A 25724-nucleotide genomic window follows, 5' to 3' on the forward strand; every position below is an offset into this window, starting at 1 on the left:
ATAATCTGTAAATCTGTCAGTATCAAATTTACAAATAAATTTCCTTTTACAGTGTGTAAATTGAGTAAATTGTACAGTAACTTACAAATTAATGTGGCGTAAATTGTGTGAATTAGGTGAATTGTAAAGAATAATGTGTTTAAATTCATTGTTTGTGTTTCAATGTATAACATTTGCAGTTTAGTGTCTAAAATTTATATATTAAATTGCGAATAAAATGAATGTTAATAGGACACTGTTACATAACTCCTTATAATGTGAAATCCACTAGTTACACATGCTCAGGTGATTCACGTCATAATATTTTTCTTATTTATTATTGTTTCCATAACATGATATAACAATATAACAATAACTTTCACTGAATAAGTTATGCGTATTTTTTATTCTCATCAGTTGTAATGGAATAATTGATACACAACTCTACCACACACATGCGTTGTTCTCTTAAATTTCAACTTTTATTAGGTACTTCAGCTGCATTTGGATATTATATTCATTTATTAAAAAGCATGGAATATAAGTCAAATATCTAATATTTAATTTTAAATTGATACTGCGTCGTAGTGTGTTTTAAAAGAATAGTTTAGATAATCAATAGAATGATTAATAGCTTAGCACGAGAATCACATATCACGCTTCTTGAATCAGTTTTATGCAATTAATTTGCTGAATTAAAAATACAAAAACGACATTCCTTTGAAACGATCACTTTGTAATTTTATGGCGAACATAGAATAAAAAAATCACGATTTAGCCTTAGATGTTTGTTTGAAAATAATAAAGAGAGCAGCATTACCATTGTTAAGGGTGGTTTATAAGATACTCACTTTACAATTAAAATGACGATTGCGATGAATAAGACTGCTGCTAAAAGCAAACAGATAACAAATGAACAATGTTGGACAACATACAAATACAAACTCTATAGAATATCTGAATAAGAAACAACTGAAAATAATGATAATTACAACGACAATGCAATGGATGATTTAGAACAAAAGCGATAAAAACAATTACCCTTTTTTAAAAAAACTTTTATAGAGATTAATACACTGATGGAATTAGGAAAATAATGATGGCAAAATAATTGTAATGAATTTGATGAATTTAAAATTCACATTTATACGGTGAGGATAGTAATAAAAATGAATATCATCTAACACATTAGAATAGATATCTAATGGTTTGAAAGATTTTTGCTTTATTAGAATAAAATATCGTTTCACAACCAAAATATTTATTCAATATATTCAAAGTTGTGTAAAATACTTGTTACGATATTTTGGCATCTTTTCTTTTGTCAGCCAAAGTCTTCTTTTTTATATAAATGATACCTCTTCGATTGTGAAAAAACGTATTTTACAGAAAACTGTTACTTTTTCGTTTTCGTTTCAGATTGCAATGATTTAGGGAGTACATACATATATTACCCAAATATGGCATTAGATGTTTCCCATCTTGATGAACAGAGTGGAGTGAGCCTATCGTATTGCAAAAACCTATGCAGCAGCCTATCTGGCTGTCGAGGGTTTAACTATTGTTCAGCATGCGGATCTCTGTGTCGCCCTAAAGGCGGAACTCCGTTAACAAACCCGAGTCAATATTTTGCAGCGTCGTCTGTCCACTATTATTTCAGAAATTGTGCCTGACATTCAAGATGTAAATGTAAATAGCTTTTTTTTATTTTTATATAACACATTTTATATTGAAGTCATGTCAACAACGATTATAAATGTACATCTTTCAAAACATCGTAAGATCAATTTGTACTACACTGAGAACTATATTTCCAGCAGCTGACGTAGTTATCACCGCGCACCTTGAGACAAAATACTAACTTCCGAATCATAACATCGTTTTATCCTACACCAAGTTCTGTATCTCCAACAACCGACGTAGTCATAACTACTAGTCGGAGGAAAAAGACCACATGTAACAATTGAAAGAAATTGATGAACAGGATTTTTTGTATGTGGAAAGTATTTTCAAACAAACTGCTCATAAAATTTGACAATCGATACAATGCACGGAGAATTCATACGTGCATAAATATTGAGCTCAGCGGACTCGTATCGAACATTTAACATAAGAAAATTTGAAACTGGAGGATACATGTACGACCTATGAAAGTATCGTTTGTTTTTCTTCAACATATCGAAATTACAAGAATGTGTTAAACCGTAACTGTAATATTGGCTTTCGGTCTGTTAGTTTATACGTCAAGACGGAAATACTTATTATATGTCCAAAGTCAATATCTAAAACATTAATCTTTTGATTTGATCTTTTTTTTTCTTTTTTTTCATTTGTTGTTTGTTAAAAAACGTTGTTTTTTACGATATTTGCCTTTCGCACAAAGGGATACATTCGATTTTATAGATAAAAGAAATGTACAATGTATAGAATAATTATGATAAGTGTTTGTATGACATCATTTATAACATTTACATTTTGAACTTATTGATTTAATAACATTGCTCATCTTGTGTTACATTTTATGCTAGTTGATTTTCAAACGTTTTCATTTTCCCGATACAAAAGGTACAACTTCACTTAATTGATTCTGTATTTGTTCAATCTTGTTCTATCAATGGCTGCAATTATCATGCGAAAGTTAACAAAGATAATGTGAGTTGTGCAAATGTTGTGTTTTGCTTAAGCCGGTGTGTGGGTATCGGGGAGATCAAATAAAATTTACCATTTAGGCGTGTCGCACGATATTAAACTGTACGGCTTCGCTGCAGGAGTCTCACTGTATTGGATGCTATAGGATCTGTGCCCTGCCCTCATATACTGACAAAACATTAAATCTGGGAATATACACTTTTATTGTACTCTAGATTTTTATGTTAAAGATGACACATTTTATACATTTTGTTTGTCTATTATATTCATCAATTAGCACAAATATTTTTAAGATAGAACTGAATTAGTCAGAAAAAGAACTGATGAGCTTAAATTTGATCAAGACTTATAAAAACATGAGAGGTGCATATATATATATATATACCAACGTTCATAAACAGGTTCAATCAATACCCACCGCAACATTTTCAATTTTGCCGTTTTGGGGCATTCTTAAAGTTTCCATTTTTTATCATAAATTTTTGTTAGATTTCATAAAACATATGGATCTAAACATCACTCTTTTCAATCAAGATGGTAAAGACATTGACTACCGTAGGTAACTTAATATATATAAGTGGGTACTCGATGTCAACCTTCTTCAGTGATCCATCGGAAGCATTAATCACAGCAAAATTACATGAATTGCAGAGTCTGTACATGAGGGATAATGCAACATCCTTCGAGCCCACTAAACACCATAACTATGTGTTTTATATAAGTATAAATTATAGCAAGGTTCATGATTTCAGTTGAAATGTAATAAAGGAAACTTTCTTTTTTTGTCAATTGTAGAAGAACAAACATGAGACAAAGCTCCAATATGTTCTTGATTCTGCTACTGATTTCAATCTTTAAAGTAACGGATGTGAATCTTCTAACATTAATTTCTTCTAGCATTGCATTGTTTAAACTAAACCGCACATATTGAAAACTAGCTCCACCAAAGTAAATATCATAGTTAAGTGGCGAAAACTGCAATAACATTCAATAGAAATATAATGGTATGAATTATGCTACTTAAATATCAATAAATTCTTAAACAGCCTTAACGAATGAATTATACATGGAAAAATAGTCAGCATTGACATTATTTCTGCTCCTGCATGGTGGTGTCATGTAGTTTTCACTCCGGATCACGGCAGCAAGCCACGTTGTATTTACAAGGATGCAGTTTAGCATTCGCATCGTTCCTGGGCAGGCTGTCAAGCAGCTTACGAGTTCTAAATGCCTTTACAATAACTGAAACGTTTGTACATACCAAAGCAGAGATAAAATGCAAATGATCGAAGAAAATATTCTAAATTCAATCGCGACGACAGTGACCTGCACCATACGGAAATCGAACTCGATTTCACAGGTTAACGGTTTACATAATAAGCTAGCCGGATGGTGGCTATGCTCCTGTAATCTTTTGGGTAAAAGGCATTGTAAAAATAGAGAAAGTATGAGTAATATTTGAGTTACATTCTGTACTTCTTAGAACTTTTTAAGAAATACAAGACAGAAGCGCTCAACATTAGATATAATTAAATCAGAAAGGACATAAGCTTGTAAGAAACAAAATTCAATATAAAAAATTTCGTTTACTACATGAATAATTTGTATTTTTCAGACAAAATATATTATTGTACAATTAAAATTTTGCAGCAGAAGTATCATAAAACATGTATAATACATTTCAAGTACACGGATGTTGTTTCTTTATGGAACATATATCGTATAAGAGACTAGGTCTTGTCTGAAAAATTCAAACAAGCGCTTAAAACATTTAACTACAAGTGAGTCAGACCTTTGATACACAATATGTGTAGAAAACTAAGGATAATTATACTAATATGTCTAATCGTAGCGTTAATGTATCCACAATTCAATTGAATTTAATTTAAAAAAAATATTTGTATCAACCAAACATATATATACGTATGTATGTGAATATTTTTTCCTTAAATAGAGTGTGACCTTTTTCATTAAGACCATGAAGAATTGGTAAGTTATTACAGAAGTATTCCAATTTTTTGACAAATTATTTATTTAATTTTAATATTTATGTTTTATACATTCTTTATAATCAAATCATATGATTTCCTAAATAATATAATAAAATTAGCCGTGTCTGTTTTGGTTTTGATAGCTGCATTTTGAAATTAAAACAACAACAACAACAAATCAAATCATTTGTAAGAGGATTATTCAATCAGATTTACAATGTAGTCAATTCTCTTATATCTTTTGAAAAGCAGCTCTAAAAATAAATCAACAGAAGAAAACGAAAAATGATAATCATATAACAGTCATAATTAGTAATATTTAACAGTACAAGTTACAAGCAAGGTATAGAACAAGGTTAGCACTATTGTTATGCCAAAAACTAAATCAACTTGAAAAAGATAACAACAAACTAATATACAACCATGGAATAAATTAAATGGTATTTAAAAGCCAATGTCTTGTTCATGTCTATGTTATCATAGAGCCGGTGTATTTATCTCATTGTTAACATTCTGTTTCTTTTGCTTTGATGGTGTTTGATCATCACCAGAAAATGTGAATGAACAGCTCATAAATCCGCATTTAAAGTTCTTCCTTTCGTGCTCCTCATCTTCCATAAACACTTTCAAAGTCCTCGGTTTTAGAAGCTTCACGTTTTTTTCGCTTTTAGACACGCGAACAAATTTGGAAAATTCAGTTTTCAATGAGTTCAGTTCTTGAATCTGGGATGTACTGTCATTCATTAAGCAATATATCCAGCTCCGAAGAAAATTACTTCCCTCATCGTCTTGAATTAAAGCACGGACCAAAGCTTTCTCCATCGGTCCCAATTCTCGTTCCTCCGGTTTCTGTTCATAGTATGCCTTTAAAAAGATTCAAATCTTGATACATTTTGGTGATAAAAGAAATGAAAACACACATAGCTCTTTCATATTTGTCTAATATTATGTCAACTGAATTATATAAAAGCCATTTAAACATGCAAATAAAAATTATATTGTTATTTCAGATGAGATTTTGTAAATCTTTTTTTGTGAAAATACATATGTTAACAATCTAAATTCTAAAGTATTCTCTTTTGTGTTTAAATGTATCTAATAGTTATTCTTTTTATTTGAATAGCCCAGATGTTATTCTTTCCTGTCAAGTTATTTCAAGCTTGGTTCATATGGACTACGACGTTTTTAAAAGATAAATTCTATAAAATGGTGCAATGGCAAAGAACTATGAGGCATCCAAACCTTAATAGACTCATAGGCACTCATGAAAAGAGCTATGAGTAGGTTGATAACAACTACAGTATATATAGCAATATATGTTCCAAGATAGAACCTTGAAAACCACCACACCCAGTTACCCCCGCTCTTGTCGGACTCCAGTATTGCTAAGGTAGCGTATATCTCGTCGCCGTAAACAACAGCAAACAGCGTCTCCGCGGCTGCAGCCGGGGTTTTGAACTAGAAATGGAAAGAAAATTACATAGTTAAGAACTTTAAAATTGCCCATGAGAAATTGTAATTTTTTATGTCAAATACTCGTAAGCACTTATACAATAAGAATTGAAACTTTATGCTGATATATAGCTAAATCTAAGCGCCAAATATTTCATTCATGACAAAGTTGTAATTTTAAGTTGATACTGAATCAGTTAAAATAACGCAATCGGATGAGTTATATGTGTGTATTGAGTAATGTTATGAGTGTGACAAACCTTGACATGGTACGGCGCCATAACGACATATCCACAAACCCAAAACCCGACAAACAACACTCCAACGCAGATAAGATAGGCAACAACATTCCAAAATGCTTTGTATAGTGTATTAAATAGCAGCTGGAAAAATAAACATGCTAAAATCTATCAATTAATCAAACAGGAATGTGAAAGATTTAAAGCAATCATGCTTTCCAACCATGCCATGCTTAATAGTACTCAATTAGTTCAACCATACAATTCAGTAAGAGATGTAAAAAGTGTTAAAATCTTAAAAGCTTATCTTTGCAAAAGGGTTAATGATATCAACCCATTTAACTCACCAATAAACATATAATTATTTTGTTTATATTAAACTAATTGCCTTCTTTCCATTGAATGAATAGCATATGCATGCTTTGAAACGCTGTTTTAAACTCACATGAAATTTATTATGAAACTTGAAAAACCTCAGCAAACTTAGCCATGCTATCACACAACCCACTCCTAGCCAGACGGCGTAGGAATCTAGCAACCCGAGCACCCATTCACTGTGCTATCAAAATAGATGTTAAAAGATATGAATACGTGTGAAATTTGCAAATGATGTCATTATTTTCAAGTTTGATCAATTAATGTGATAATGTAAGTATTTAATTAAATAAATAAAAAAACTATGTTTAGTCTCACGAAATATATGATGTTAAAAATCATTTATTTCAGAATTGAAATTTTTCTATCATTTAAGATTAAATATGACGCATTTATGTAGAAATACAGTGACAAAACATAAATTATACATTGATTAAGGAATAAAAAAAGGCCGCATTAGAAAACATAAAAAATATAATGAATTATTTATTACAACTGTATGAAACGCTATTCGGACTGTCCCGTATAAAGTCAATATATCGGAGATAACAACGGTTGCATCCCAGAATTTTAAAAACCGGAAGTACTCTGACACTGGCAGGTCCGTCTCAGCATTATCATTAACTTCCACCCCGAAGTATGCCTGAAAGTACTCCTTCATAAACTGCTTAGTTCTCTAAAAATAACAAAAACTTAATTCTCATACATTTTAAAGATACGAAGCTTATCTTAGATAAAAATAAATAAACTTACATTTCGTGATAACATTAGCAATAAATTTCGTCACTCTATGTATTCGACACTGCTTTTGAAAGCTTTTAGTAATTTCGATCATTTTCGTGCAGACGTGAACTACATCAAAAGGGTCTCAGTGATGGCTAAGGCTCCCACGTTTACAATTTTTTGTAAACGTTTACACGACTGCTAAGAACCGAAACGATACCGTTTAAACGGTCTTACCTCTATGTACTATACACACCATGTATTTGAGTCGCCAAATGATGTCTTTCTTTCTATTTTTAATACATGTACAAATAAAGAATGTGCAAGGCTCATCACGATTGAGTCAGCACACATTTTTTGCATTGTAACCCCATTTTTTACCAAAAATGTATTATGTCACGAGCAATTTTGCACGGTAATGCTGTGTGGAGGGTTGTAATCACCCATTTTCCGTTTGTTTATTTTGGAATAAACCACTAGAATTGATAAAATCCATGATTACAGGCAATTATTATGAAATTTTTTAAGACAATATGGTCATTTCGATTAAACGGTAAACAATATTGTAAACGTTTAGGAATGAAAATCGAAACGAATCCGTTTAAACGTGTAATCGTGGGGGCCTTAGTGATGGCGTATATAATAAGAATTATTAATTACGTATCCAGTATGTATAGTGTGGTATGTATGTATGGTATGTATGTATGTATGTTTGTTTGTTTGTTTGTTTCATTTTACGCCCTTTTCCAACAGTATTTCAGTCATATAGGCGGGTAGTTTCCTAACCATCGTTCCTGGAGAGTTACACCAGTACTAGACTACCTTCCTCTGTGCTAAACTACCAAAGCATCTCCCGGGTATCGAACCCACGCCAGGAGGTAACTGGATTAGAAGTCATCGACTCTAACCCCTCGACCACGGAGGCGGTTATGTATGTATGTATGTATGTATGTATGTATGTTTGTATGTATGTATGTATGTATGTATGTATGTAAGTATGTATGTATGCTTTTGTTTTTTTTATTATTATCATTACATGTATTATTACTAGTATTATTGTTATTATTATCATTATTATTATTATTTGCTCTGTCAATTTATATAATCTATATAATAAAACTTAGCAATTGTCAGTAACATAAGACATACATGTGCCGTATCTTATTAAATACAATGATATAATCTTGTTATTATAACAGTTAATTACTTCAAGATATGCTATAAAACAGACTCGTATTTATAATGATATTGCTTGTTAGGACTGACATACCCAAAAAGTGTACGCCGCAAAGATCATAGTAGAAATACTCAGCAGTAATGATATAATACTAAAAGCAATCACTAAGGCTTCGAGTCCGTCTGAAGATGTTTCTAATTGCCAGTCTGTAAAAGGGAAATCAAAATTTCATATCAAAACATCTTCGAGTATATCCGACTAAATTGCGTCCTACAAGATGATGTCTCGGAAATCGGGTACAAGCGAAATTTCATGCTCGGTAGCATTTTTATGTAAAACTGGATGTTTGGCTTTCTTATTCTATGAATGTATGTTATATAAGAAATGGAACCTTTAGAACGCAAACATTGAAATTTACAACATTGAATTGTATAGACATATAGGTAAACAAAGTTCCAATTGAAAAAAAAAGTCATGATATAAGGAAACCAACACAATCCTTGCTAAAACACAACCTTTAAGTAAAGTAACATTATTGTGCAAAATAACAGAAACATACTACATGTCGAATTAATATCTTACCTGATAAAGAAAGGTTCATGTCTTTGCACCTTATTTTACTAGATTTTGTATGAAGGTTAACCAACACCTGGCCATTATTGTCAAGGTCTTCAAATTTTACCTGTAAATGAAAATATTCAAGATCGCTCTATTGAATATGTATATTTATAATCGCCATCATTATTGTCGTTTGCTCCTGGAAATACGAAAGCATTTTCTAAGATAAGTTGTATGCTTGGTATATTGATAAAATAATTTTGTCCTATTACCAGTTATGAGCAACTGACCAAATGCATTGAACTAAATCTTCATCACTTTTTTACATAATATTTAATCGTATTTTAAAATATGTAGTGTAGTGTAGTGTAGCGTAGCGTAGCGTAGCATAGCATGGCATATAGTAAATCAAAGTAACTTGATTACTCCAATTGTAATCTCGATGCAGTTGTAAGAAAGAGAAAATACACTCACGCAGCCCTCTATTCGTAGACACGTTGCCTTCCTGCTGCTTTCGTGTGAACGTACAGAATGGAGCTTAAAGTGAAGTGTTGTTGACAACATCCTAACAAAGATAAAATAAATAGATGTACAAAAAAATAATGTATAACAGTTAAAACTCGAAAACAAGACCGATGACCGACTTACATTAAAGCTTTCAGATTCAATAAATTATAGTTCGGGGGGGGGGGGATTACTTTAAAAACATTTCAAAATAAAAATTAAGCCTAAAACTAATGCATGTAATGAGTATATTACACAATTTTGTAGTTCTGCAGTTTTCCTGCTTTTTCTATTATTTTCTCTTGTGTTTTGTAATTTACGGCGTCAAGTGTTATCAGCTAATAGAATAATTATTATAATATTTGTGAAGTATGCCAGTGGTATTTAAGTGTTTATATTTATGAAAAACTAACACTGACTTATTATCTATAAACACCATATGTAAGACAAACCTTTTTACTGGTTGTGACAGATTTTGATAGGCAAATTCACGGGATATATTATAACTGTATACTGTCTCATTTTCATTCGTTACTTCTTCTGTCAGTCCTTTGTCGATTCTAAAGTGTTTCTCTACAATAAAGATCAATGTTTGCATTTTGTAACAATTTATTTAATAATCTTCGGACGTTTTTACCTTTCTGGGATTAATTTATTTACAACTTACCTTTTTCTAAAATATATCAAGTATATCGTAGATTGTTTTCAACCAAATCGCCTTAAAACAAAGTCGAAAACGAAATATAGAAAACAGTTGGTCTAAGTGTACAAAAAGAACGTCCGGCGACTGCAAGTTTACAAAACTCATTATGCTTTGAATTCATTTTAAAATATATCCCCTTTACGAAATATTAAAATTACTTAAGATTACCAGATATGGTTATTCTGTCTCCAATACTCGCACCATGAAAACCGGGAAAGTCAAAATATTTCATTGTTGCTGTCATTTTGTCGTCTGCTGTTCGAACATAGTACCCAATGGCTTCTCTTTCTGCGTTATAATACTGCAATAATTTTGAATAGGAAATTTCGTTTTGTTATACGTAATTCGAAATAACATTGAATTTGATCGTCCAAGCACAGTCGAAATTTATTAAATATCTCAGAAAAATTGAATTACAAAATATTTAATTCTAATTAACCTTTCGAAATAAAATGCAACCTTATTTTGTATGTTTGCTTCTGAAAATACAGATAACATAGTTTTCCATGCAAAGTCATATAGAAATGTTAGCATAACTTGCAAAATAAATGACATGATAATTTCTTGTAGGTTTATTAATCTTGACAAATGGAACACTGTAAGATGTATGTGTTTCTAAACAAACATGTCGTGTCTCTAAATTTAGAAACTTCAAATCTATGATAAGTTATTTGAACAGCTAGCTTCCTTTCTGGTTTACTTGAATATTCTTTTTTTCAGTTTCGAGACTATTAATTCAAGGAAGTAAATACTAAGTAATGAATATGTTTCGTATTAAAAGATTGTAACACAATATTTCATGGTATTATTTCATAAATATGATGCTCAAAATAAGATTTATCAATATTGTAAGTTCCAATTAGCATTATTTATAAAGATATTACCCAATTTAACATTTCATGTAAATAGAGGGAGGTAGTTAGAAATTTATTTTCTATAAATTCTAAGTCGAATTTTCCCATAAGAAATGAGTGCATGCTATCTATTGATTAAATATAATGTGCACAAATATTTGCAGTACACGTTTTACATATTCTTTGATGTTTGAAAATTGTTTTATTTGCAGAATTATATACATAATTATATATCTTTTTGCAAGTGTGGTATACAAACAGTAACAATATCAGTCACAAAGCATACAGGATCTTTAAGTATGTTTTGTTTTAATGCAAATCGCAAATATAAGTAGACAATATCATAAGTTGTACATCTGATATATTTTCTTTCCAATAATTTGAAACTAATGAGTATTGTATCGGCTTTAATTGGATTTATCATGCAACTGCTATGGTAACTGCCTGATAACACTTGCCTGATAATTATTTTTGATATCAGGTCAGTGACCTGATATCAAAAATAAGCCCCGCCCATTTTAACGGACTTTTCTTCAATTGCTTATATTCTCATTTTCATCAGCATGTGAATTCTACAATGTAATCTCATACCCTTACAAGTCTTGAATCAAGATGTGATATTTATTTATTTATTAATTTATTATTTCAATTTCAATTACGAATAAATTAGATAGCGAATAGATTTAGCACCAACTAAATGAAGTGACGTCATAATTTATATTGTAAATGACATCAAACTGGCTAGACGATTTTCTTTGAGAACTTGTAAATGTTTACATTTTTTCGTCGGATTATTATTTCATAAACGAACACATTGTTTCGTTTGAAAAATAAGACGCATGTTTGTGTAGCCACATGAACTTGAAATTCTATCAATATTAATGATAATATCCAAAATATACCCCCTATACAGTATAAATAAACACAAGGAATGAAACGCCCTTTCCCCACCCCAACATAATTTACGCCGAACAAATCAACAAAACAACGGATCAAAATAATCTATCTGCCCATTCCGATAAACAATACATAAACAGTCGGGCATACTTCCTGATCGGGAAACAAGGGGATTCCCCTTCAAGGCAACAAACGTCAAAATCCTTCCCGATCGGGAAGTTTATTGGCCTTTTTTACGTAGTTCAGGAAAAATGGCCGGTGCAGAATAGTTTTCAACCCACTTTAATATGAATATCACATTTTAGTGCAGAAAAGATACATCTAAAATCCTACCGAGTCATTTTCTTTAAAAATGTCTACACTTAAAATAATCTGAAAGTGAATTTGAGTGAAGTTTTACGATTTTACTAAGAAGTAGCTGCTTCCCGTTTTGGAAACACTGTTTCCTGATCAGGCATCTAGCATAATATTCACCATTAAATGTTTCCCGTTTGGAAAGTTTTATTCTTTAAGTTAGCGCGTTCTAGTCTGGAATTCTTTCGTGCTGATTGAGATTGCTTGGGACAACACCAACAAATAAAGTTGTATGTGCAACAAATCAACATGTGAGTCATGTCGTGCATGTTTTGAAGTCTGGTGTGTCTAGCAGTTCAGATACAAATGATAGCATCATAGGTTGTGTCTTCTCAAATTTTGTAAAAACGAATATTCGAATATATTCGAATATGGAAAAACGAATATTCGAACATCAACTTTCTTATTCACACCCAGTCCTAGTTATTTTTATTATGCCCTACTTCGAAGAAGAGCGGGTATATTGACTTGCTTATGTCCACACAATATCTGTATGACTATAAATTGTATACAATTTTATGTTGAATAAAATATATGTTATGTTATGTTATGTAAATGTTGGTCCGTCAGTCCATCGGTAGACATCATTTTTATTTTCTTAAAAACTGTTTCACACAGAGTCTTCATATTTTACATACTAATTGGTCATAACTATAGTAGATGACACCTATTGATTTCAGGGTCACTATGTCAAAGGTCAAGGTCACAGGGACCCTAAATGTCAGAATGGTTTCCGCTCACCATCTCTCACAAAGTCTTCATATTTCCAAATTAATTAGTTATATGTAATAGATGACTCCTATGATTTTGTGGTCACTATGTCAAAAGTCAAGGTCACAGGGACCTGAAATGTCAGAATGGTTTAAGCTCATTATCTTGAAAACTATCTATCACTAAGTCATTATATTTCACATATTGATTGGTCGTAACTAGTAGATGACCCTATCGATTTTGGGGTCTTTAGGTCAATGGTCAACGTCACATTGACCTTAAGTATGTTTGTTAATCCGTCGTTAGACCACATTGTTTCTGCTGATTATTTTAAAAGCTATTTATCAAAAAATCGTCATATTTCATATATTGATTGGTCATAACTATTTGATAACCTATATTGATTTTGGGGTAACTAGCTTAAAGGTCAAAGTTACAGGTGTTTTAAATTTCGGAATGGTTTCCGCTCATTATCTTTTTTGACTGGTATTTAACATTATTTTTTTTATTAGAAGTTTTCACATTTCATATATTGATTGGTCATAACTAGAAGATGACCCTTTTTGATTTTGGAGTCACTATGTCAAAGGTCAAGGTCACGTTGCTTTAATGTCAAAATGGTTTCCGCACTATATATTGAAAAGTATTTATCACAAAGTTTTCCTATTTCATGTGTTGATTAGTCATATGTGGTAGATGACCCTTACTGATTTTGGGGTAACCATTTTAAAGGTTACAGTGTCCTTAAATGTCAGAATGATTTCCGTTCATTAGTTTGAAAACTATTTATTACTAAATCTTTTATATTTCACTTAATGATAGGTTATAATTAGTAGATGACCCTATCGATTTTGAAGTCTTTAGGTCAAAGGTCACAAGGCGTTAAATGTCAGAATAGTTTCTACGCATTATTTTCAAGTTATCAAGTTTTTATGTTTCACATTTTAATTGTTCATAACTAGTAGATGGCCCCTATTGATTTTGAGGTCACTATTTCAGAGGACAAGGTCACAATAACATTGAATGTTCGAAGTAGATGCTCATATTTACATTTATATGATAATGTATATTTTATTCCAGCTACTCTCCATTTTGTTTCACTTACTAATGATAGATTTCATTCAATTTCAGCTAGAAAGGGGGCATATATGTCATTATGATATTTCTTGTTTTATTTATTTATTTATCTTATATTTTATTCATTTTTTTTTTAAATAAGAGTGGTTTTAAGGGTATGTTCTATATCTTCAGAAATATATTATTAAGATTTATCCACAGCAAAATTATGCTGGTTCCATTATTATATGGTTGATTCCCGAAAAAAGTAATGTAACATAGAATGTCTGTGTTATTTAATACACATGAATCATGTGCAAGAACACAATATTTTTTTGCTATTTTAAGTAGGGTTTTATCCGTTTAGCAATGATTTTGTTCATGCGCCATTCGCGTTTAAGGCAATAAATTACCATATTTATTTCATACAATCATTTTGGAAGTATACTTTTTAAAATTCAAACAATAATTTTATCACCAGATATATAGCTTTATACACTTTAAGTTTCAGAAAACAGAAATATGACACAGTCACTACAACACATGTAGTATGCAAACACGTCTTGAGCTATAGCCAAAAAATAATATTTTATTGAGCTCTAGTCAACATTTAATTTAACTTAATTATTTGAGCTGCATGGTAATTTTTTGGAAAAATTACTCCCTGTGCAATGTTGTTCAACATTTGCTATACAATCTTAACAATATGAAACTTTTGTAATATAATGATGATTTTTGTACTGTCCGTCAAGTATAGCTAATGTGTTGATAGATATTATTACGCCTAACAAGGACATAAGCTTCGCCAGATATATTCCAGTCGTGATTGAATTATTGCCACATGACTTTAAAAACTGACCAGGCTTAACAATTTCTAATCATCAAGGCCAGGTACTACTACAAATATAAGGTACTTCCAGATTGGGAAGCAGTGTATCTTAAACTTTTAATGATGAATATTTTGCTAGATGCCTGATCAGGAAGCAACGTTCCCAAAACGGGAAGTGGCTAGTTTTTGGTAAAATCTAAAAACTTTACTTAAGTTCACTTTCAGATTATTTTAATTGTAGACATTTTAAAAGAAAATGACTCGGTAGGATTTTAGATGTATCTTTTCTGAACAAAAGTGTGATATTCATATTGAAGTGGATTGAAAACTGTTATGCACCGGTCATTTTTCTTGAACTACGTAAAAAAGGCCAAAAAAACTTCCCGATCGGGAAGGATTTTGACGTTTGTTGCCTGATCGGGAAGCCTTGAAGGGGAATCCCCTTGTTTCCCGATCAGGAAGTATGCCCGACTGATAAATGCATCAAATACCATCGATAACTTTTTTAATTACGTAGCTATGTATGAATAATTGAACATTTTCTGATTATTTCCCACGATCTGAGTGTGTCGCCGACTCCATTTCGTGACGTCACTGGATGTTGATTCGGTGTGGTCTGGCTTGTGTTTGATTGCCGATTTGACCTTTCTTTGATTGAAATTATCGTGAACTTTAGAATTTGACAATTCAAGACATGTAAGTTTGAATATAGAAATCAACTCCAGTTTCAATTTAAAAATGTAATTATTTTATTCAAGACAAAAATTGCAGTAAAGTTAAGTTTATGTGATTCGTAGTGGATTTTTGGATAAAGGTAAGAATTTTACCGTATTCTGTTGTATATTTTATCCGAGTCGAAAGAAAAAATGGCCTCCATTTACAAATTCTAAGTTTCAGGGGCGGAAGAATTTGTTTTCAAGAATTATTTCTTTGCACAAAAAATCCCTCTTTTTACGAAATTCGCTATTTAAAAGTAGATTATTTTGTTATTTTGACACTTATTATGTTTTACATGATAAATAGAAAAACATGCTACTGCCTTTTGATATCAATTTTATCAGGCTCGGCTGATATAATGGGCAGAAAGGGCTCGGCAAGCCTTGCCCTTTCTAGCCCATATCAGCCTCGCCTGATAAAATTGATATCAAAAGACAGAAGCAAGTTATTTCTATATAACGTTCATTTGATACTTGTTTAAATATGGAAACAAAACAGTCAATGACATGTTCAGAGAGTAAACTGGCTGTTTCGTAACTTTCTTTCTAACATGCATGCCTATATGAAGAGGGCATACAGTTTTTTAATCTGGGAAACTCTATCAGAGACCTGTTTTGAAATGTTTTATCCTTAAATCTGCTGATAATGTACAATGTCTTGGTCAGCTTCCGTTTTATTAAGTGTTCCTTACTAATATTGCAGATATCAAGATAAAGGAGTTGGTTGACCAACAGTGAAGAGCCTGGGCAGACTTAACGGGAATACACTGTGGCCCGGTATTATACTTTTGGCAAAGGTTTTGTCACTTGTTGATACAAGAAGGATAAGTGTAAATGCACTTACATTTTTAACAGCATAGTTAATACCCTTCTCGAGATCATCAATAGTATACACGGCAAAGTCACCGTGTGCAGGAGGATATGGCAACGTTTCCCAGCCTGTTAAATAAAAAGTCCATCAAAATATCGAAAACTGATACTGTGATGTGTTTCGTAGTGACAAATTATTTTTTTAATTTTTTTAAACTTATTGTTCAAAGAATATCAAAGTTATCTTCTTTAAGAATTGAATCTAGATTATTTTTACAGTATCCAGAATACTGCAACACTATTTGTTTCGCATGCGCATTTAAACAATCATATTAATGAAGAAAATGACTTACTAGCATCCCAATTTTCTAAAAGAAGATGTCGAAGGACAAGATGGCCTCTGTCGACAACTGAGCTAAAGTTTCCTCGGTCATTTCCAAATTTGAACAACTGAATTGTTAACAGTAATGCAAAAATCGTCAAATATAACCATAGAAAAGAGTGACAGTGGCCCTACATAGTCGAATGGTTATGAATACTTACTTATAAGTAAAAACAATTCGTATTTAGTTGTTATGAGCTTAATATCTGCTAGTTTTTTATAGTTTTTTTCATGAATGAGATTATTTAGCTATATTTTATTTTATTAAATTACGGGTTGTTTAATTTGTATTTGTTTTATCATAATCACAATTACATAAAAATATCTCATTTGTTTTTGAATCTGTAAAAATTGTAAGAAAAAATGTAGCCTAAGTATCAAACCTGACTAGTAATTAAAGCAACTTTTATTATTTGCACCAGGAAGACGAAACAGTAAATTAAATGAAATTGGCATGTATTCGCCTTAAATTTGAATGCTGAATAGAAGTAAAGCCTCAGCAGTCTGCGCAATTTCTTTGCTTCATCCTTGTAATCAGCGGCTTGGCTAGTATCAGGGTCTCCTGTGAAACAAAAGAACGTAGTGTAAATTAGAATCTGTTAGTTAGCGTTCATATTTTTGAAAACAGGGCACCAACTCTTTTTGATAAACTGTAATAGCAAACAATGCTTTTATTTAAATGCCTTTTTCGCAAGTATTCAACTCCTCTACGTTATTTTCTTATTACTGTTTAAATGATTTTTGAGATACGTTATACGTAAAGGGCAAAAAAGTATGTAAGGAGATCGGGGTACAAATGTAACGACAGTAAGTCGTATTTTGCCTTAAATGAAGAGGAGGCAGACATACTCTTCACGATTTTGTGTTTCGAAGACATATTAACCAAATGCTGACCTATTTCCTGAAAAATAAATGTTTATAAAGCAATTTATAATTAGTGTGAACATTCCAGAACAATTTATTATATTTTTTACAAAAGTAGGTAATATCTGATTATGTTTTTATTGTTGCAAACACCGTCCATATATCTTTCTCCCGTGGTTTTGTTGTTATAACCGCCTCCGTGGTCGAGGGGTAAGAGTCGATGACTTCTAATCCAGTTACCTCTCTGGTGTGGGTTCGATCCCCGGGAGATGCTTTGGTAGTTTAGCGCGGAGGAAGGTAGTCTAGTACTGGTGTAACTCTCAAGGAACGATGGTTAGGAAACTACCCGCCTATATGACTGAAATACTGTTGTGAAACGGCGTGAAATGAAACAAACAAACAAACAAATTTTGTTGTTATGTATGATTCTAACTTGATGTAGCAATTTACATTAGCAACCTGTACATGTTTAAAAAAAAGTCTGAAGCGAAATTTGAACTCAACCTATTATTATTACTATTATCTTTTATATGTGTACCAATGATAACAATTTATTGCCTAACTTAAAAAACAACAGTTTTATATCTTTAGCAAAAGGGACCTCGACCCCAACAGCAATACAAGGATAGGTCTCTTCATAGGCTTACTAAATGCCAAATTTTATTACAATATTTTTTCCTAACTCCTAACAACAATATATAGATCATTGCTTACTGTAGTTATCTGAAAACCATGTTTCTATTTTTAGTAACAATGACCTTGACACAAAGGGGGTCCAAAAAGAGTTCTACATTGAGCTCGAATTTGATTTACAACTTACCAGTATCATTTCCTTTGAGTTTAGACTTTTCGTCTCCAATCGGGCTGTCTGGTTTAAACAAAACGTATAAATGTTAGTCAATATCACTGAGATTGTCATAACCGTATAATCTTATTATCAAAACTACTATATTAACTATCATTGTCGTCTTCGTCATCATCATCATAATCATCATCATCAACAACAACAACAACAACACTATCATTTACATTTTCATCACCATATCATCATCAACAATAATGGTCATAAAACGTATTTATTTCCATTTTCAACACCACTACCAAGAACAACAACCGCATCAGCGTTAATTACATCATTCTTTTGATTATCATGCTCATCAATATCGCTGTAGTGTCACCTGAAGAAGCATAATCAAAATCGTCTTCATTTGTAATATTTGTCTTGCATTAACAGCATCATCATCATTATAATCATCATCCTGATCATCGCTATCACCATCATCATCATAAATATTATCATCATCGATATTACCACTAACTAACAACAAATAATACCCACTTAATAACAAATGCATGTGTTTAAGAATGACATTGATTAGTAAATTTGAATATTCAGATGAAAACATAATTTTTTGGTTATTGTCGGTCATTTCCTTTTAAACATGTCTCAAAAAAGGATAAAATTCCATGATTTAATTATCACGGGGTATATCCATATTGGTAGCCTCTTTGAGAAATCATTTAAAAATTATATTATTTTTGCACATACACAGATCATTAGTTATGTATGTAGTTATGAAAGCAAAATTTCGAAATTCATCTCAAATTTGATTTACAACTTACCAGTATCATTTTCATTTGTTCTAGCACCATCCTCATCTTTATTTGCGATTTCTGGTTTAAAGAGAATGTATGAAGTTTAGCCAAAATCGAGTGACTACTATTACCATAATCCATAATGTCTTTATTATCATAACTATTATCTTCACTATCATCATCATCATCATAACCATTATCTCATAATCATCATAATCATCAAAAACAATATTATCATTTACATTTTCATTGCAATATCATTATATGCCCTAATGGCCATAAAAGATAAATATTTCCATTGTTAAAGGGATATTCAGGCAAAATAATGACAAAAATATTAAAATGATCTTTTGTTCTCAACTCACGCTAAAATGACATTTCTAAAAGTTTCAGCATGAATTTCTCTATAAATTCTATATATTTTGGATTTGAAACATAAATATATCTATATATATTGAACAAAATTTAGACGCCAATAGAATCACCGAATAGTTTTAAAACAAGTCAGGTGACTTGTACAAATCCTTTTAGTTACATTAACAGATACTGTAGATATTTCATAATTGAAACAAGTAAAAATCATTCATTTGACATGTTCTTCAATGTTTCCAGAGTTCACTGTGACAACTATTATGAAATCCTAGCGCTCTAACCTGACCCACGCGGTTCAGGTCAGGAAACCACCATTTTACTCTTTATATGGAGAAAAGTTTTATTCCTTTGTCTGTTTAATATATTCCTTTTGAGGGCATTTACAGAATTAGGAATGAAAAAAAAATCAAAACTAAGAAATGAAAATTTTGTGTCTCCCTTTAACACTACTACCAAAAACAACAACCGCGTCAGTGTTAACCACATAATTCTTTTTATTATAATACTCAATCAATATTGCTGAAGCTTCCAGCAGACGCATAATCGAAATCGTTTGCATTTATTCATTTAACTTGCATTAACATCATCATCATCACCACAATTATCGACCTCATCATCGCTATCATCATCATAAGTATCATAATCATCGATATCACCACTATCACAACAACAAATAAAACCCACTTAATAACAAATGTAAGAGTGCAAATCAAAAGTAAATGTGAAGATGAAAATGGGAACATACCAATCAGGTTATTGTCGGTCATCATGAAATGTCTTCTATAGCCGATTGAAAGTCACCTGGCAAGAAGAAAGGATATTAAAATTCCATTTATGACACGGTTTTTTAAATTTTTCTAGTTAATTTAAAAGATTTAAAATTTTAAAAAATATATATGTTTCGTTTTATTTATTGGCAATTTAAATTGTCAAAATTTTAATTTCCGATTTCAGGCGGAATAAAACATGAATAACTCTGTTTAAATATAAAGCCTTTGAAGAAATGAATCCTCTAAAATCTTGACATTTGCAGTCCATGATCCAATATTATGCTATAGATATTATTCATACATATTCCCTTGTCATAGGGCAATCGCCTTTTGAGAAAAGCTTAGTACGCATTTGTTCGTTTGCTTACGTTTCCTCTCCAATTATTTTGTTAACAGCAAAGAGATACAATGTAATGAACAGCTGAAATGAATGATAATAATTGCCTCTAGCCAACAGTTACTGGTCACGATATAATCTGTGTTTTATTTTGAACTATAAATTAATAAAAATAAGTACTCGAGTTTCAGATTAAAATTTTATCTAAATGAAAAAAATGTACGATTTCATTAATTTGTGTTTCATTTGGGCGATGCCAGTTTCATTGTCGAATTTACCACATGGAAAGGAATCAATATAGATACCTAACACCCAAGTTCATAGACGGTCGGTCATTTCATTTGAACTCACACATTTATTTTATTGGTTGTCATGCGTTATTCTATAGCTGGTTTCCTTTAAAAATGGTCATCGGTGATACACTACTTTTAATTAACCGATATGAAGGTGTCGATAACTATTTGGATTCCTATTACACACCTTTCATAACCGATAAAATTCCATCATTTAATTATAACGGTGCATATCCATATCGGTACCCTCTTTGAGAAATTTACTAAAATTCTACCCTCTTTACCATTTGTTCATTTTTTCGATTATTTCCACTCAACAATAAGCTACACAAAATCGATATGTTTCACCATAACAACCGCCTCGGTATGTTTTATGGCCAAAAAGGAAGCAATGATTTGATTAATTGAAAATGGTACATTTTACATGTTATAATTTATGTTATTTTTTACAAATATAAATAAATATTCAAACCTGTTAAAAAGTCCTTTTTGGAGAGCTTTCGCCAAAAATGGTCTTTCTCCAATAGAAATAGATCAGGGGAAAACTGGTGACAAAAATGGGATATCCGAGTTAAATACGTTTGAATTGGTACACTGTATAATTTGACTAAACAACCGACCAGTCACTAATGCACTGTGTAACTGTGCTGTAAAGGTATAAACCAATTAAATATTTAGAGTATTCTTTGTTCTTAAAAATAATCGACACGAATCAGTTGATAATATGCCACATGCTCTTGAAGTATAAAGTAGAGATAACAATTTTCTGCAATAATATCTTAAGAATCGGTTAATCAATAATTAATTATTTCATTAAAGGCATACTATTCTTCACATTAATATTTTTCACGTCAGGCACAAAATAGATGCAATTTTCTTAAAAAGTTTGACTCTTTTTCCCCTTTCTTTAAAAGTGATCTAAAATGTGTTTCATAAAGAGGTAATTTGTAACTTTTGAATACGTGATAGGCTTATCGTCTGCAGACAAAAACACTGACTTTAGAATAGTTTTGATTAATACTGCAAAATTAAAAAAAATAATGTAATTTTGACTTCTATACAAAATACTAAATCTCTCTTAATATCTGTACTAATTACTAAAGCTTAAAAGAGGTAGAGATGCTCAGCTATGTGACCAACAAAAACCTTTATCTGAAACCATAACAAGAAAACAAATTAGACTTTTTGTCTTTAAACAATATATATTTTATAAATGATATTTTAGGCTTATCTGGCCTTCAAGCCATGAAATCATAAAGCGTTGATAATGTGATATTGTCCAATAATTTATTTGATTACTATAAACTGTTTGCCAAAAAAATCCGCACTACAACATTTATGATCGCAATCTTTAGTCACTGTTCTATAATGACATTTGATACTCTAGTATATATCTGCTAAGGAGATTACCGCATCATAAATCTAAACACGTTACGGCTACTTTGTATACACGGTTAACGTTAACTAGTTCATGTACATTATTAAGTTTGATTATTTTATACTTCTATACTTATTCGGTCAACAAAATTGTAGGGAACTTACAAAGATTCCATTGCATGTTTTACGCCTATCTTTCCATCTATATATAGCTACCAACGGTCGACTGTCTGAAATATCCGTTCATTTTTGTTATATTTTTTTTTCTTGCATATCAGACTGGCGTTTCCGTGAGTTTTACACATGCCGGAAATTTCATCTGGCATGGGGGGTTCCAGATGAGTCGCGTGCTGTACAATGGCACGATTAGGATGACGTCATTTTACCGTTATGAATGAAGTTGTAATTCATACGCTGTTGTAAGAAAGTAGTTACGGTTGTAATGATATAAATTTTCATTGAAAATAAAGATAAAGAATTTAAAATATAATGGAATATGGTAGAATATGCAAGAAAAAATATCTGACATATGTTTGCGGTTCGGATCGGAATATCCGTCCCTCGGTCACCCGCCCATGGGCGGGTCACCTCGGGACGGATATTCCATCCGAACCGCAAAATATGACAGATACTATTAATCTGAATAAATTTCGTATGAAAATCAACCTCGGCTTGCGGTATATAAGGTATCATGGCGGGTCAAATTTAAAAGTATTAAAGTATTCATCATAAAGAAGATAGTTCAAATTACGCACTTTAAAGTCCTGAATGATTTTTAGCACCCTTTCTATCTATGTTTTTTTTTTGGGGGGGGGGGGCGGGGGGTTGTTGTTTTTTTTTTTTTGCTTTTGTTTTTTTAACTTGTTGTTTTAAGAGCCTATTTCACAATGCGTAAAGCGTATTGAATATACAATAAGTATATGTTAGTGTTCATCCGTGCTGTTCTACAGCAATTAGAAACTTCGACGAGAGCGATAGCGACAGGAGAATGTTTCTAATTTCTGTAGAACAGCACGGATGAATACTAACATATTTAGTGTCAAGCTTTATTTGGCCACATTATCATTCACTTTATTACGTCATTATGCGGTTCTATGAAGTACTATGAAAAATAGAAGTCGACTATGGACGGAATTCGATATAGTATCGACATTTGTTCTTCTATGAAAATTAACGCACAGAAATAGAGCGTTTTCATTGGATGACAAATAAAGTTGGACACTAAGTCCGTATAATGTTCAAAAGCATAAAACACTTTAAATGATTAACATTGATGTTGTGTAATGAATTATTTCAACCAGGAAGTGAATACATCTCTCGCGGACAGGTTAGCAACACCGTGGTTACTTGCTTGGCTATATGCTCGATTTATTAATTGCGTGATAAGATATTCTAAACTCTTCATCAGCTGCCATATTCACTAGACTATATGGTTTAACATCAATCAATTTGAAAATATTTTAATTTCTTCTGATGCTTGTAATCAAAATAAAGCGATGAGAAGTTGGCGACATAGCGACCTACCATAGAGCCGTGAAATCGGCGGCCTAAACTTTAAAAAATGAAGAACTTTCTCAAAGCAATTTGAACGACTATTGACTAAGTTTTAATCTCATTTTAGTCATTTAAAAGATTTATAAAAAGACAGGATAACACTTTTAAAAAACGGTTTGTGAGGTTTGAGCCCTACAATTTCACAGATATGTTTTTAAAGAAATATAACAATTATTATAACTTATTGATTTATTGTTTTGGAAAATCGGAAATTTATATAAAAAAAAACAATATAAATGGCGCTTATTTAAGATCTAGACAATTCTTGTTATCCCAATATGTTTTATTCAAACAGGCAAATTCACACTAAATGTGCCTTTTTTATTAACTCATTATTGTAAAGATTTCAGTCGGATGGCCAAACGGCCTAATATTTCAGTGTCAGCAACATTTTCAATTGTGTCGTTTTTACTATTCTTTAGGGATTCTAATTTATATCTAGTTTAGGTCCAACTCTCAAATCCGTTCCTTGGACTAACTAGTACTGGGTGAAAGTTCTTCATTTTTTTTAAGTGCTAAGTATCTTGCTCACGGGAACAACAAAATTAAGGCTGTTATAATTGTTTTTAAGAATCTCTACAATTAAAAAACTTTAGACTGTTAGGTGGCTGGGCCGCTAAGCTTAAAACTTTTCTAAAATAATAAACTTGGAAAGTTCTTCAGAGTAAGTTCTGTTGATATATCTTTAAAATAACAACAATTTCTTACGAACCTCAGTTAAAGTGTTTTACTTGTGAATTTTGTTTTTGTTATTTTGTTTTTATGTCTTTGAAATAACAAGATATGTCTCGAGACGTCATCAAAAGCAGTTTATATGTTTATTTAATCTTTACATTTTAAAAGTTGGGAGTAACCTTTTCTTTTTATATACCTTTTAAAATACAAGATTTTTCTTTGAAAATTAAATTAGGGTAGCTTTAATTACCTTGACAAACCTCAGGAACATAAAAGGTTACAGGGCCGGTCATCCCTTCAAACTTCTTTCCGGAATGTCTCATGGCCGTAATGCTGCCAACTTCAAGCCGCATGACCGCTGGGCCCTGCATCTTCAAAAAAACTTCTACATTTAACATAGCCTATGCATTTATACTTTATACTTAATAACACAATAGATCATTTTGGCATACCACCTGACATAGTTTTCGCTAGGCAAACGATAAATAACATTTTAAATAATGACATTGGTACCTTTTATATATTTTAAATAGAAATAAATTGTGTGTGTTTTCTTTTTAATTAAAAAAATAACATTTTTAAATGTTATAGACAGACAAAATATTGATATCAGTATCTCATGTACTACAAAAATAAATTCAACAGATCAGAAAATATTTTAACAAGACAAGTTTACCCTTAACATGCTGAATATTTTAAATGAATTTGTCCCACTTCCATTATTGGGACTGTCTGTTATCAATTTTAGGGATATCAATTTGAATATTTATAGCTGTAACCCAACAGTATAGAGCGTGCCTGGTCACAGATGTGCAGGCTGGCCTGGCTTTATACTGGTGACAATGGACGTACGCTTTCGGTTTCAGCATTTTAAGAGTTGACAGTGCTGTAAGCCTTTACAAACCTGATTTAAACCAGGTATATGAA

General features: G+C 31.5%; 2 protein-coding genes across 2 annotated transcripts; both read right to left on the bottom strand.

The window, feature by feature from the left end:
* Window positions 1-3202: 3202 nt before the first annotated feature.
* LOC132742283 (mucolipin-3-like) lies at window positions 3203-9263 on the bottom strand. The gene is made up of 7 exons (XM_060730650.1): window positions 9168-9263; window positions 8679-8791; window positions 7179-7361; window positions 6756-6869; window positions 6332-6454; window positions 5862-6077; window positions 3203-5483 (listed from the first exon to the last, which is right to left on the bottom strand). The coding sequence occupies exons 1-7, from the start codon at window positions 9184-9186 to the stop codon at window positions 5097-5099; spliced, it is 1155 nt and encodes a 384-aa protein (XP_060586633.1). The 5' UTR covers window positions 9187-9263; the 3' UTR covers window positions 3203-5096.
* A 288-nt stretch (window positions 9264-9551) lies between these two features.
* Window positions 9552-21817, bottom strand: LOC132742282 (uncharacterized). Its single transcript, XM_060730649.1, has 10 exons — window positions 21664-21817; window positions 20537-20592; window positions 19447-19497; window positions 18644-18691; window positions 17343-17521; window positions 16931-17027; window positions 16612-16706; window positions 10519-10651; window positions 10100-10220; window positions 9552-9708 (listed from the first exon to the last, which is right to left on the bottom strand). Exons 2-10 carry the CDS (start codon window positions 20559-20561, stop codon window positions 9552-9554), a joined length of 906 nt encoding a protein of 301 aa, XP_060586632.1. The 5' UTR covers window positions 20562-20592; window positions 21664-21817.
* Window positions 21818-25724: the final 3907 nt, after the last annotated feature.

The sequence above is a fragment of the Ruditapes philippinarum genome, unplaced genomic scaffold, assembly GCF_026571515.1.
Source record: "Ruditapes philippinarum isolate M1 unplaced genomic scaffold, ASM2657151v2 ctg11459_1_1_1_1, whole genome shotgun sequence".
Lineage (NCBI taxonomy): Eukaryota > Metazoa > Mollusca > Bivalvia > Venerida > Veneridae > Ruditapes > Ruditapes philippinarum.

Bases quoted from the DNA above. Each gene is read 5' to 3' on its own strand.
- LOC132742283 (XM_060730650.1), bottom strand. The intron at 7,362-8,678 runs GTATGTCAGTCC...TGTTATTTTTAG, and splicing joins TTGCGGCGTACACTTTTTGG to AGAACTAAGCAGTTTATGAA. The intron at 6,455-6,755 runs GTGAGTTTAAAA...TTATTTTTCCAG, and splicing joins AGTTTCATAATAAATTTCAT to CTGCTATTTAATACACTATA.
- LOC132742282 (XM_060730649.1), bottom strand. From the start codon at position 20,561: ATGATGACCGACAATAACCTGATTG. The intron at 10,221-10,518 runs GTAATCTTAAGT...TCTTTATTGTAG, and splicing joins AGACAGAATAACCATATCTG to AGAAACACTTTAGAATCGAC. The intron at 9,709-10,099 runs GTTTGTCTTACA...TATCTTTGTTAG, and splicing joins CTGTCACAACCAGTAAAAAG to GATGTTGTCAACAACACTTC.